This window comes from Serinus canaria, chromosome 7 (assembly GCF_022539315.1).
Source record: "Serinus canaria isolate serCan28SL12 chromosome 7, serCan2020, whole genome shotgun sequence".
Lineage (NCBI taxonomy): Eukaryota > Metazoa > Chordata > Aves > Passeriformes > Fringillidae > Serinus > Serinus canaria.
Genome location: NC_066321.1, coordinates 2005205 through 2016834, shown reverse-complemented (window position 1 = coordinate 2016834; position 11630 = coordinate 2005205). Strand labels below are relative to the sequence as shown.

Below are 11630 nucleotides of genomic sequence, written 5' to 3'. Positions count from 1 at the left end.
CCTTCCACTGTCCAATCACCCTTTTTGTGAAGAAATTCCTCCTCATGTCCAGCCAAACCTCCCCGGCACAGCTTAAAATTTTGTCCTCTCATCCTGTCCCTACCTTGAGTAACCCATGATTTTCATTTTCAAGCTTCCAAGGCTCACATGTCAGAACTGATTCAAAGGAATCTCCATTCCCTCACTTTCCCCAGTGCCCTCTTGCCCTGTCTGCTCTACCCCGTGGCCACAATTCAGTTCCCTCTTTTCCCTCTTTTCCTCCTTTTTTTCTTAGTGAAGTTCAGAGGGATTTTATGAGCAGGTCTTGCTCTGCCCATGCTCTGGGACACAAGGAACACACAATTCCAGGGATCCAGGGGCAGCCACAGCTTCTCTGGACAGTGCCAGGCCCTCCCCACCCTCAGAGGGAACAATTCCTCCCCAAATCCCCCCATCCCTGCCCTCTGGAAGTGGGGAGCCATTCCCTGTGTCCTGTCACTCCAGGCCTTTGTTCAAAGTCCTTCTCCAGCTTCCAAAATAAACTCACTGCTCCCCCTCCCACTGAGCTTTTTAACCAAAAGCACAAGAGTGAAGTAGCTGGATGTGCCAAGGGGCAGAGCTGTCCCCTCTTTGTGGAGCATTGTGGAGCCTTTAGCCTTCACTTGAGAAGGAATTCCTGAGCTGAGCAGGGCTCCCCGTGCTCCTGAGGAAGCAGGAGCTGCCGTGAAGGTGAGACTCTCCTGGAGCAGCTCTCAGAGATCTGTGTGTTCATGGAGACCTGGCTGCACCGGGGGCAGCAGATCTCACTGAACGGGGGTGAATGGCAAGTGCCAGTGGGAATACTGCATCAGCATTGCTGTGACTGCTGTCTGCACACCAAAAGTGCCTTTTTTATGCTTTTTTCTTAAAAAAAACCTTTGACAAGGAAGTACAGCAAAGTGGAGCTTGAATACATCTTTAAATCTTCCTGCTGATTGCACAACTCCCCAGGACAGCTCCAAACTTCCTTTTGTTATTACAAACGAGTGCACAGAGCACTGCAAACATTGCCTCCACTCCTCGCTGCACAAAACACTTTCATTTTCCTTTTGACTCTTGCAGCCCAGCAAATATTTGTGTTTCTTGATGCACAGCAACAGAGTGAGAGATTCTGGTTTTGCTGTGGAGGCTTTCAGCCCCATTTTGCAGGAAAATGGGGGAAGTACAGAGCACAGGTGACACCGATCCCACACAAGTGACAAGAAGCTTCCCTCTGATTTGCCTCCCAGTCAGATAAAAGTAAAATATCTTCCTTCTGAGGGGAACATCCCCTGACTCCAATTGGCACCAGCAATTTGGGACAGGGAATTGTTTCCAGGAGTGAGACCTGGGTTATTTCTGCACAGCAGGAAATGGTTCTCACCATGGTTCTAGCCCAGCTGGGGAGAATTTTGGGGTTTTCAGTGTTTTCTCTGCATGGAACATTAAACATTCCCAATCCAGTGGGTGCTGCCACTCCAGCACAAAGCAGTGACATCAACCTCAGAGCAAGGTGGGCAGGGAAAATGTTGCCATTGTGAATCAGAAAGAAAAATTGTTAAATCCAGGCCATTAATCCAGAAGACAGCAATTGTCAAGGGGGTTTGTTGGGGTTTTGTAGGTGAGCTTTTAGGTGGGTTTTATTTTTATGAAAGGGACACGTGGAGTATTTTCTAATTTCTTGGTTTTACATAGTGGAAGGTGTTCCAGCCCATGGAATGAGATGACCTTTAAGGTCCCTTCCAACCAAAACCATTCTGGGATTCTGGGATTTTATGATTTTACAGCTGCCTGAAAATGAATTTTTAGAAAGCAGTCCTATTTCTACCCTTGTGCTGAAATCCAGCAGAACTCCAGAGCTCTGAGGAGGAAAGGGAGCATTTCTTACTTCTGGGACAGTTTTCCAGAGTCCCCTTTATGGCAAGTCCTTCACTCTGGCTTCTGAAATCTGAGTAAAAATAAAATCAGTTTTCAATGCTCCATAAGTATTACTTTATTGATATTTTAAGTTGCAGGATGGAGGTTGCTGTAATTTTTTGATACAAGCTGGGGAGCTCCCAACTCCTCAAAATGCACTGATTTTAAAAAAAGTTAAAAATAATTATCTTGTGTTTGCCTTCTGAGGTGTGAGATTTTGGGATAAATTTGCATACATTTGTAAACTTGATTTTCATGATTTTTCTCTGCTATGTTTTTCTAAGTAACAATTGAGTAAATCTCTCTACTCTTATTTTCCAAAGTTGAAGGGCATAAATACCATCCTTATTAGGTACTGATTTTCACAATACTTTTCTAGTTCCAGTCATAATCATTATTTCCTTCACTGGTCTCTTTTTCCTGGTGGTAAAACCCCAGATTTCTGGGGGTTTGAGCTGCACTCCTGCAGGTGCCCAATGGTTTTACTTGAGAATTCCAACCCAAATTCCTCTGGTTCTGTATCTGCATTATTGCTAACTCACTTGTTGAATTGGGCTGTAAAAGAGCCCAGTCAAGAGTAGATTTATCTTTTGAGTCAGAATCCAAGATTTTATACCACAGGAAACAGCTGCAGCAGGTTCCTTTAAAGAGCTCCCGATGCCTGTGGTAACCTCCACACACAAAGCACAATTCCCTTTCATTTGAAACCTATTTCTTGACACAAATAGTTTTGATATCAATCTCTCAAATCAGGAGCTTCCTGCTGCTTTTCATCATCGTCCCTTCCTGCTGTAATTTGGGGAATCTGCTATTTTCATAGCTGCCCTTTCATTTCGTTTTATTTGGCGTTGGGCTTGAGATTTTAACTCCATTTTCAACTTTTATAATTTTCATTCAGAGCTTTAAATCTCCCAGGAAGCTATTCTATCCTGGATTTCAGGGTTTGGCTGATAGGTTTGGGTGACCTTCGAGGGGAAAATGCACAGGCTGCCACTTCCCAAAACCCTTGGAATAATTGGAAATAGAAATGGTTGGGAATGATACATTAACTCTGAGCATTAGGCACTAAGCATGCTTGCTGGCTACTTTGATCAAGCTCTTTTTTCCTGACAAAACCCCCTTTGAAATGAATAGGACAGAGGTTCCTTTCACTTCAATCAGAGTTCTCAGACACAGGGAGAAAGAAGGACTTCATAACCTTTAAAAAGACTCCCCTCGTCCATTCATGGATCTCCTGGAAAGCTCAGCACTTTCCCTTGTGCTGGAGTTACTAAGCCAGCTCCTGGATAATTTCAGCCTTCCTTCGAGTGAGGATTTGCTTAAACATGAGATCAAACCCCTCTGTAAAGAGCTGGAATCTGGGATTTACAAATATTTGGTGATGTGGATTGTCAGCATGGCTTTCCTGCACCTTCTGAGCCTGTGCCTGGCACATTGCAGGAGATGATTCTTTGTACACTTCATATCCTGATTATTTGTGTGTATTTACAGCCAGCTCAGCAGCACCCTGAAAATTCCAGTTCTCTTTTAACACCTTGAATGAAGGTTTTGGACACCCAGCACCGTGCCTTGGCAGGGGCCATTATCAATTTCTGGAATCTCTGTTTCTGCACTCTTTGAGCTTTTATTATTTTTTAATACTTTTTTGTATTTAGAAGGTAACACATGGAGTAAAGAAGTAGTGCAAGCTCCTGCTGGATCATGTTGTAATAATGTACACTGAGATAATCATCCAAAAGTGACGCTTTTGCTTGGAAAAGATTTATGCAGCAAGATATGAAATATTAGGGAAAAAAACCCCAACAAATAAACAGGATAAATCTGCAAAAATCTGCAGAAACATCCCAGGCTTTGGGGAGCTATGGTGAGAACAAGGATTCCTTGTGTTAAATGTCACTATGGAGAAGCAGAACCAAAAGCAAGGATGTGATGAAGCCCCCGAGCCTATACAGCTCTGACATTTCCACTGATATATATGCTTAAATAAAATTTGAGGATTTTTGGTCAATCCAGTGTTCAAATATGCATATTCAATTCCATTCTCTCTATGAAGATGAGTCAGAATTCAGCTATTGAACATATAAATTTCCTTTGAGACATTGTTTCCTTGATTTGTGCTTGAAAAGTAAATTATTTTACCTACAGGTGAGTTACAGCTCCTAATATTTTTACAGCTACAATTCTTCAGAAAACCTATAATATTTTACAAGAGGAAGAGATCAGATTATGTGCTTAAAAGATGGATGGTTCTGGCTTAAAGCTAAACTAATGCAAGCTGAAACTTTAGTTCTGCCCATGTTCAGCTCTGTGCAATGGCTTTTTTGACTACATAAAAAACCTCTTCTGTACCCTACAGGGCATAATTAAAAAAAAAAAAATTGCATTTCTTGTAGAAATAAAGTAATGGGATGAGTTTAGGACTAAGAGCCACCTGGAGGGTAAATATGTTCCATTTTTTTTTTTTTTTTTTAATTTAAGTAGTGAAAAAGAGCAGAACATGCACACAAAGGGAAAAGGTTGTTATTATCTATTGTTCAGCTGTGCTGACTGAAAGGGGGAAAAGTCTTCCAGCAGTGTGTAAAATGCCTGTTTCTTGCAGAAGCAGAAGGAGCAAAGTCGTGGTGTCTTTGAAGTGCTGGAGGAAGGGCTTGAGGAGGAGCTGCCTGCTCCTGTCCCAGGGATGTCACCTGTGCAGAGGGCTCACAACTGCCAGCTGATGGCATCCAGGTGGGAAACACAGCTCCTGCAGGACGTGTCACAACCACCCTGAAATGCCAGCCCTCCTCTGCTGCCAGCTCATCCCCAATTGCTTCAGAGGCACCAAACCCATCTGGAGTCTGGGAAGTTGGGCTGCTTCTAAAACTCTGCTGCATTATAAATTCTAAGCTAAACTGTACCAATTTTAAATATTTACCTGTTAATTCTAATCCAAGGCAAGAATTGTCTGTCTTATGAAATAAAAATACTCTAAGGGAATTATAAATAAGTGCAGTCTATCATACTTTTGTTCTCTGTTCCTTCTCTCATGTTTTTAAAGCTTCATTTGCTCACATGACTGAACACTTACCTGATGCTTTCATAGCAGTAGTTAATATAATTTCCAGATCTCTTTCCCGAGCTCATTTGTGTCTGGCTGATGAACACAATGTTCTTGCTGCTTCTGTTTCCCTCCTGTGTATTCCTGTGCTTGTTTCATCTTCCTTCTCTCTCTCTCTCTAGCTGACACAATTCTTTATTCTTCATTTTGTAAATCATGTGTTTGTCACGAACAGCAGTTGTATTTGCTATACAAAACCATGTAAATAAAAAACACAGCAGCTAACTAAAAATAAAAGGCAATTCAGAGACTGAACCTATTTTTTTCAAATTAAAAAAAGGAAATTAGGTACAGTTGGCACAGTGATCCAAACAGTGAAGTTTTGAGTAAGAGTTTCAGTTTATTGCAGAAGGTAACACTGACAACTCCTGTGAGAGCTCTAAGGTGGAGGTGAGAGATGCAGCTGCTTGGTCTCAGGGTGTCAAAATTAAATGGAAGTGAGATGATATTTGAGGTACTAAGGGTCTTTGATGAAGGGTTTTACAGACTAATGGCAACTCGTGCAGGAAGCTCTGGATGGGCAGAGGACTGAGGCTCTGTCCAGGTGAGAATTTGGGGTTACTCACTTCCAAATTGCAGGACATTGTTTTTAATGGAAAGAGTGATGAAGCAGTTTAGTAAACTAAAACACAAGGAGTTCACCTCAGAACGAGGAAGAATTTTCCATGAGAGTGGCAGAGGATGGGAACAGGTTCCCAAGCAGAGTGTGGTGTGTCCAGTCATTCCAAACCCACCTGCTTCAGGTGACCCTGGTTGCACTGGATGGTTTCCAGAGGTCCCTTCCAACACTGAATATTCTGTGATTCTCTGGGGGGGGAAACAATGCACAGGCATAAGTTTGTTTCTGAAGTGTTGGTTTGTGTCAACCCTCCTGATGTTTTCATGGCTGGAACTCTTTAAGCCGACATTGACCAACATGCTGAGGACACAAACCCGCTGGTTTGCCCAGAGAGTGGGGACACTGTGGGGACACTGTGGGGAGACATTGGGGGCTCTGTGAGGATTCTGTGAGGACACAACAGGAACACACGGCATGGATGCTGTAGGGGAAACAGTGGGGACACTGTGGGGACACGGCAGGGACAGTGTGGGACAAAGTGGGGACACTGTGGGGGATATAGGGGGGACACTGTGGGGACACAGCAGGGACAGTGTGGGACATTGTGGGGACACTGGGGGATATAGGGGGGACACTGTGGGGACACGGCAGGGACAGTGTGGGACATTGTGGGGACACTATGGGGACATGGCAGGGACAATGTGGGACACTGTGGGGACACGGCAGGGACAATGTAGTGGATACAGGGGGGACACGGCAGGGACAATGTGGGACACTGTGGGGACACTGTCAGGAGACAGTGGGGACCCAGCCGTGACACTGTGGGGACCATAGTGGGGAGACATTGGGAAGAGACTGTGGGGACAATACAGGGACACTGTGGAGAGACAGCGAGGACACTGTGGCGACACCGTGGGGGCACGGCGGGGAGACAGGGGGGACACCGCGGAGGCACTGCGGGGACACTGTAGGCACACTGTGTGCGCACCGCTGGAGCATCACAGAGACACTGTGGGCACCGGGAGGGGACACAGCAGGAACATGGTGGCCAGCCGGCGGGGACACGGCGGGCTCGCTCGGGACACTCGGGACGCTCGGAGCGCTCCGCTCCCGCCCGGTCCCGCCGCCCCCCTCAGGCTCCCTGAGGCTCCCTCAGCCTCCCGCCCTCGGCTGCGCGCGCAGCGCCGCTCCCGCCGCGCGGGCTGCCGGGAGGGCCGAGCGGCTGTGGTTAATGTCCGCCATGTTTGCCATGGCGCAGGGAGCGGACCGAGCGAGCCCGGCGCGGATCTAGGGCTGCGGGGCGTGCGCTGCGGGCTACGGGCGGCCCCGCCGGGAGCTGCGCCGGGGCGGCGGGACCCTCCATGGTGGCGCGGGCGCGGCGCGGGAGCGGCTGGGAGGCGGCGGCGAGGCCGCACTGAAGGCCCCCCCCCCCCCGCCCGCCCGGCCCCGGGGTGTTATTGTGAGGGGGAGACAATGAGCAAACTCTCCTTCCGCGCCCGGGCGCTAGACGCCGCCAAACCGCTGCCCATCTACCGCGGCAAGGACATGCCCGACCTCAACGACTGCGTCTCTATCAACCGGGCCGTGCCGCAGATGCCCACGGGGATGGAGAAGGAGGAAGAATCGGTAAGGGAGCGCGGCGCAGGGGGGGCACCATTGTTTACAGGCACCCCCCGCACGGGGAACCGGCCGCCGGTATTCACCAAGCGCGCTACGCTCGCTCCGCCGCGAGGCGCTCGGGGCGCTGCGCAAACGGCGCAGCGTAAGCCGCGGTCCGGCGCCGCGAGCGGGCCCTGCCGCCGTCCGCCATCTTCTGCTGCGCGTCCCGGGCGCGGGTGAGCGGGGGGGGCTTCGGCGTGAGGGCGGCGGGACGGGCCGAGGTTAGAGCGGAGCGGAGCGCGGTGTCGGAGCGGCGGAGCGCGGTGTCAGAGCTGCGGAGCGCGGCGCTGGCCCGGCGGAGCGAGGCGGGCTGCCGGACGGGCTCCGGTGTCGGAGCGGCTCGGGATGTCAGAGCGGTGGAGCGTGCGGCGCGGCGTGCCGGAGCCGGCTCGGGGTGTCAGTTCGCATTGTCAGCTCGGGGTGCCGGAGCCCAGTCGCGATGTCCAAGCGGCTCGGTTTGCCGGAGCGGCGGAGCGCCGTGCCGGAGCGGAGTACCGGAGGCGGGCTGCCGGAGCGGCGGCTCAGGGATGCCGGAGCGGGCTCGGGCTGTGCCGGTGCGGGGTGCTGGGGATGCCGGGCTGCTGCAGCGGGCTCGGGATGCCGGCCCGGTGGACTGGTTCGGGGTGCTCGGCGCGTTGTGGACTAAAGCTGATACTACTCCTGCCAGCGCTGTAGTGAGTGGCTGTCAAGTCGCTCGGGCTGGGGAGGTGGTGGCGGCGGCGGCGTGAAAGTGCTGGGTGCCGTGCTGAGCCGCTCCACAGGGAACGAGCGGGTCCGGGCCGGCTTCTCCCTTTCCGAGGGTCAGCGGGACGGGCTGTCCCTCTCGTCCGGCCGGGCTGTCCCTCTTGTCCGGCCGGGTGTCGCCGAGCCCGGCGGCAGCTCCGTGTGGCGGTTTGGGCCGCTGTCAGTCCCTGCGTTCGTGCACATGTGGGGCTGAGGGCACAGCCCGGCACACACACACACACACAGATTGTGCACCTTGTGCTGCAGGGACAGCAACGCGCAGCAGCTTTGGCTCCCGGTGTGGGACAGTGTCTGTGTTCCTGCGGCCACCCCCGGTGCTGCTCGGAGTTATTTAACGCCGCTGGTTTGTGCTGCTTCTCGGTGTGCATCGCATGGCACAGGCGTCAGCTGGACGCGTTGCGTGAAGCGCTGGAGCTTTAATGTTATTTCCAAATCAACCAGCCGGTGTTCAGCGTGGACGTGTGATCTGTGTTCTGCTCGTAGTGTTAAAGGGTGGAAAAGCTTTTGTGCCCTGAGGTAAATATAAGTTTCTGGGGGTTTTGGTGAGCAGCAGGACAGCTTTGAAAATGCTCGCATGCAGCTCTGGTGTCTTTCGAACGTACTGCTTTGTCTTGCTGATCTTCAAACATTTTTCTGTAAGAGTAAGGTTTATTTTCTGCTCCTGGGACTTGTGTAAGCTCAGACAGAGGCTGTCGCCTGATGTGTCTCTACTTGCAGAGCCGATAGTAAATGCACCCTCCAGAATTTCCTCAATGAATCCGTGTCTCCGCCTCAGCCAAACCTCTGTGCCTGTGGATTGGCTTTTCCGAGGTTACAGCTGTCAAAGGAGGCTCCGCGCTTTCCTCGCTGCTTTTTCTCACCTGACTGTTGTTATTAAAGGAAGCTCTCTGTCTTATCATGGTGGGCTTTTATTTTTTTAATTTACTGTGTATAATACATTGTACTCAAAACTTCAGGAATTCCCCAAGAGTAACACTGCTAGAAGCTGGGATTGTAGTTAAAAGAAACAACACTGGGGTACTAATGAAGCAATATTGAAGACTAATTTGGTTTTCTCAGCCTCGAAAATCTGTCTTGCAGTGCTGTGTTTGCATTTAATATTGAAATTAATTCTTTAAAATTGCTGTTATTTTGATAAATCATGTTTAAAATAAAGTTATTAATGGAAAATTGCTGTAAGAGTTTGAGCAAACAAGCTGCTTAAGGCTGCTTAAATGATTGAGAAGATTAGATTTATACTTCAATAAAACTACTTTAGTGTTGTCCTAAAAAGTTGTTTTTCTGTGTGAGTGAGGTTTGTTTTCTCAGCCCTGACATGTGGCTCTGTTTGATATATTATGTAATAGTCTCAAAATGAAATGACTGAAGCAGTGTATAAACATAGTGCGAGATGCATCAGCCAGGCAAGATTATAAACTGCTATTCTTAGATTATTCAGATTATTGCCATGTGGTGATGATTTCATTCATGGCTTGTCCTTCTCCCAGTGTACCACAGATAATTCTTAATTAATAACTTTTTTTAAATTATCTGAAATCCCTTCTAGGAACGGCTGTTGTGGGTGGCAATAAATATTTGAGAAATACCCAAACAGCTTTAATTCATAGCAATTTAATTCATAGTGCTGTGATTGAATTGGTGTATTCGGAAAGGGACTTTTTGGAGGGAGGGGAAATCTCTGCACACTCATTTCTGCCCCCTCAGTTTCTGGGGTGTCTCACGGCCCCTTTCCCGAGTGAGAGTTGTCTGCAGCCTCAGGGTGGCCGCTGTTCTCCAGGCGCTGTTCAGAGCCGCGGACCTCGTGCTTCTCTGGCCCCAGTTCGCCGCTCTCCTCCCGCTGCCCCCTCTGGGAAGCCTCGGTGGCACCAGAAAGCTCTTGTAGCACAGGGTGTCACGGGGTCAGACAGCACCTTCCGGGATATCTTCCCCTGGAAATCAACATTATTTACAGATTTGCAGGGTTTAAAACGCTTGGGTGACATGTCTGCCCTGTTCTTTACAACTCAGCCTCGCTGGTGCAGGCATGTGGTTTAATTAGCTGGTGATTGATCTTTTGTACATGCAGAAGTGCGGATTTTGGTCCATTTATTCTTGATGAATATTCTGGAACTGTTTCTGTATGAGTATCTCAGAGATTTATATCCACTCGCAGCATTTCACAAATCAGCAGCTCATCTCTCTCACTTGGAGATTCCAGCTGTGAAAGAATTAGGTTTCTCTTCTGTAGCAATGTTTATGTTACAAATGTTTATAATTTGCTCTAAATTAAACCTGAGGAAGAAAATTGTGTTGGTTTGTTTTTAAGCTCACGTGAGAGAGCGATCGCAGTTAAGCAGAAGCAGGAAAGTGTTTTGGGACTTCAGAAACTGAGCAGGGACACTTGTGGGTTTTCTTTTCCTTTTTTTTTTTTTTTTTTTCCTGATGAGTAAGACTCGTATTTCCTAATGCTAATGAATTGTTTTGACTGGAAAGGGAGAAAGTTGCAGAATAGATAAGGCTTGGGTTTGTTTCTTACCACATAAATGTGTTTTTATTTGAATACCTATTACTGGAGATGGCCGAGTTGCCGAGTTGTGAGGCGAAATCCTGCTTGGTAATGAGGCACATTCACACGGGAGGCTCTGGGAAGTGAATTTACCCGAGGTGTGAGGAAGCTGAAAATGTGGTGGTAATGGGTGATCCCGGGATTGCCTGGTCGGAGCTATCGGAGCCCTCATCTCAGCGCTTGTTTGCACATCCGTTCATTTACACTTCAGCTTGGCACGGCATCACAGGCCTGAGGCTAGAGAGGAAAAGTGCAGGAATGGCAATTTAAGGACGTGCTTTGACGCTGCAGGAATGCTGACACCGTACCCGTGGGAAGGGACTTTCCTTCCCAGCCCTTCAGGGATCACCTCGGGATGAGCCTTCTCTGATCATTAAATACTACGTTCACTTCTGATTATTTTGACTGGAAGTAGTTAACTTGAAATTCTTTTTCTTTTTTTTTTTTTTTTCCTTCATTCAGTTTCTTTTGTAATGCTGGAACTTGAAGTGCTCATTCTCAGGCTTTGAGGTGGTGATACTCCTGGAACAGCTTTTTCATTCTCCTTTCAAAGCAGGAAGCTTTTAGCTTTGCACAAGTCCTGGTTTTCCTGTTAAACTGTATCAGCAGAAATATCCATAATGAATATTTCCCTCTGCTACAGGGAACTGGGAGAGTATCAAATGTGTGAGGATTTACTTAAGCTGCTGCTCAGAAGTACCTGCCTGGTGCTGCCTGATGCACTCAGGTCTGGGTTTAAAAACACAAATACACATAAATCACTGCCCACATGGACAGAACCTGCTCTTAACTGGATGTTTGTGTGTGGGCTGTGCACTCATAACCTGTGGTTGAACCCTCAAAGTTCCTACAAACGAGAGGCTTTGTAGAACAAAGAAGCCCAGACAGCAGTGAGTAAAACTGGAGGCCAAGAGAGGATAACTTCAGCTCCAACCATGCAAATATCCTGTAAAACAGAAATCCCTCGGAAAGACTGCATGGGAATCCATGTGAGAAACTCCAAGGATTGTATTTCCATGCAAAACCAGCTGAAATCAAGAGCATGCTTTGCTTAGGAAAGGAATTGGGTTTGTTTGACTAAAATCAGCTGGGTTATCTGGTGGGGAAATAAA

The 11630-nt window shown here is 48.3% G+C and overlaps 1 protein-coding gene across 2 annotated transcripts in view; it reads left to right on the top strand.

Annotated features, from left to right (window-relative positions):
- The first annotated feature begins 6781 nt into the window (after positions 1 to 6781).
- Positions 6782 to 11630, top strand: part of EPC2 (enhancer of polycomb homolog 2) — a 35598-nt gene continuing 30749 nt past the window's right edge. Inside the window, exon 1 of one of the 2 annotated variants that reach the window (XM_009087769.4) lies at positions 6782 to 7196. In XM_009087769.4, the coding sequence (XP_009086017.3) occupies positions 7044 to 7196 (153 nt within the window). In that variant the 5' untranslated portion in view covers positions 6782 to 7043. Of the gene's footprint in view, positions 7197 to 7385; positions 7406 to 11630 lie in introns of those variants that run through there. The other variant, XM_050976648.1, reaches the window with a different exon arrangement.